Below are 1,290 nucleotides of genomic sequence, written 5' to 3'. Positions count from 1 at the left end.
CCCACACAAAAAAAGTTAACTAAAAAAAAACAAAAGGGAAATGTTTCCTTGGCAGCTATTGGAAATAAAATAAGTTTAAGTACAAAAATAAACTAACCTAAAACTTAAAAGAATATATATTATAAAAAATAAAATAAAAAAAAAGATTGACAAAAAAAACACAACAAAAATACTAAAACTTTCAAATTAAAATGAATACAGGAAAAAAAATAATAATAATAAAATCCAAGTAAAATATTAACAAAAATTACAATAGACTATAATAACACTGGGTTTAACTGTGTCTCTGCTAACTGAGTTTTGTCAATCGAATGCATTTATAAAAACTCATTTTTCCAACACATTTTTCAAGTTACAAAAGGTTTGACCGGTTCATACAGAACTGCATGAGATGCTGTGATGCAGCACAGATATTTCTGTCTTGCACAACTGAAGGCAGAACACATTTAGTATGAAGCGGTCCTTACGGTGTTCAGTGGACAGAAAGTGTGTGTAAACGTCTATTATAATAAATGAAGCTGTCCTTAATGCAAGCGCAATGGAGAAATACAGTTCAAAACAGTAAGAAGTATAATATATTAACAATAAAGAGCAGTAGTTTCTATTTTTATACATTTCAAAAATACTGCTGAAAATTGGCATCGTTTAAAATGAAAGTATTATTAAGGAAACAGTTACATCATCCTTCATTTCATTTGGTTCATTTGTTTCAGTTGCTGAAGTATTGCGTACGCTTGCATTTCAAGTCACTGTACGCATTTAAACCAAATTGTGTTGGTTCTGTCTGTTTTGACCAGTCTTTAGTTAAGGCACAGGACAGAATTCAAACTGAATATATGCATTAAAATATAAACCAATAAATAGATACTACTTTCTAAAAAATGAAAAACACTTACCAATATCCATCAGGCTCTTCACAGCGACTCTGACTACTTGACTATCCGGGGAATCCAGCACTTGTGCCAGGAAGTCCACAGCCTGCAAGAAGAAGAACAACGTGTTCAAATAATAACATGAATAAAATCATAAACTGATCTTAACGCAGAGAACTGTCCAAAGTGAGCCTCGTTCCTGAATTTAAAGCAAGCAGATCGAAGCAGTTAAACACAGGAGACTCTTTCGCTCACTTTGCTGTGGGGACAGTGGATCTTGGCCTGTATGATGACGCTCTCCAGAGGAGTGCGCAGGATCTCTGGGACGGGAAACACAGCCATGCGGTCCAGCTGTTTTCGAGGGAAGAGATGGTAGGAATGTCCCGGCTGACAGCGGCCCGCTCTTCCTCTTCGCTGA

The 1,290-nt window shown here is 35.3% G+C and overlaps 1 protein-coding gene across 1 annotated transcript in view; it reads right to left on the bottom strand.

The window, feature by feature from the left end:
• Window positions 1–1,290, bottom strand: part of dhx30 (DEAH (Asp-Glu-Ala-His) box helicase 30) — a gene marked incomplete at its 5' end in the record, with an annotated part of 12,034 nt that overhangs the window by 6,136 nt on the left and 4,608 nt on the right. Inside the window, 2 exons of the mRNA XM_016532819.1 lie at window positions 897–978; window positions 1,128–1,286. Coding sequence (XP_016388305.1) covers window positions 897–978; window positions 1,128–1,286 — 241 coding nt within the window. The remainder of the gene's footprint in view (window positions 1–896; window positions 979–1,127; window positions 1,287–1,290) is intronic.

The sequence above is a fragment of the Sinocyclocheilus rhinocerous genome, unplaced genomic scaffold (genome assembly GCF_001515625.1).
Source record: "Sinocyclocheilus rhinocerous isolate Xijiao unplaced genomic scaffold, SAMN03320098_v1.1 scaffold3382, whole genome shotgun sequence".
Lineage (NCBI taxonomy): Eukaryota > Metazoa > Chordata > Actinopteri > Cypriniformes > Cyprinidae > Sinocyclocheilus > Sinocyclocheilus rhinocerous.
This window is presented reverse-complemented; position numbering and strand designations above follow the sequence as displayed.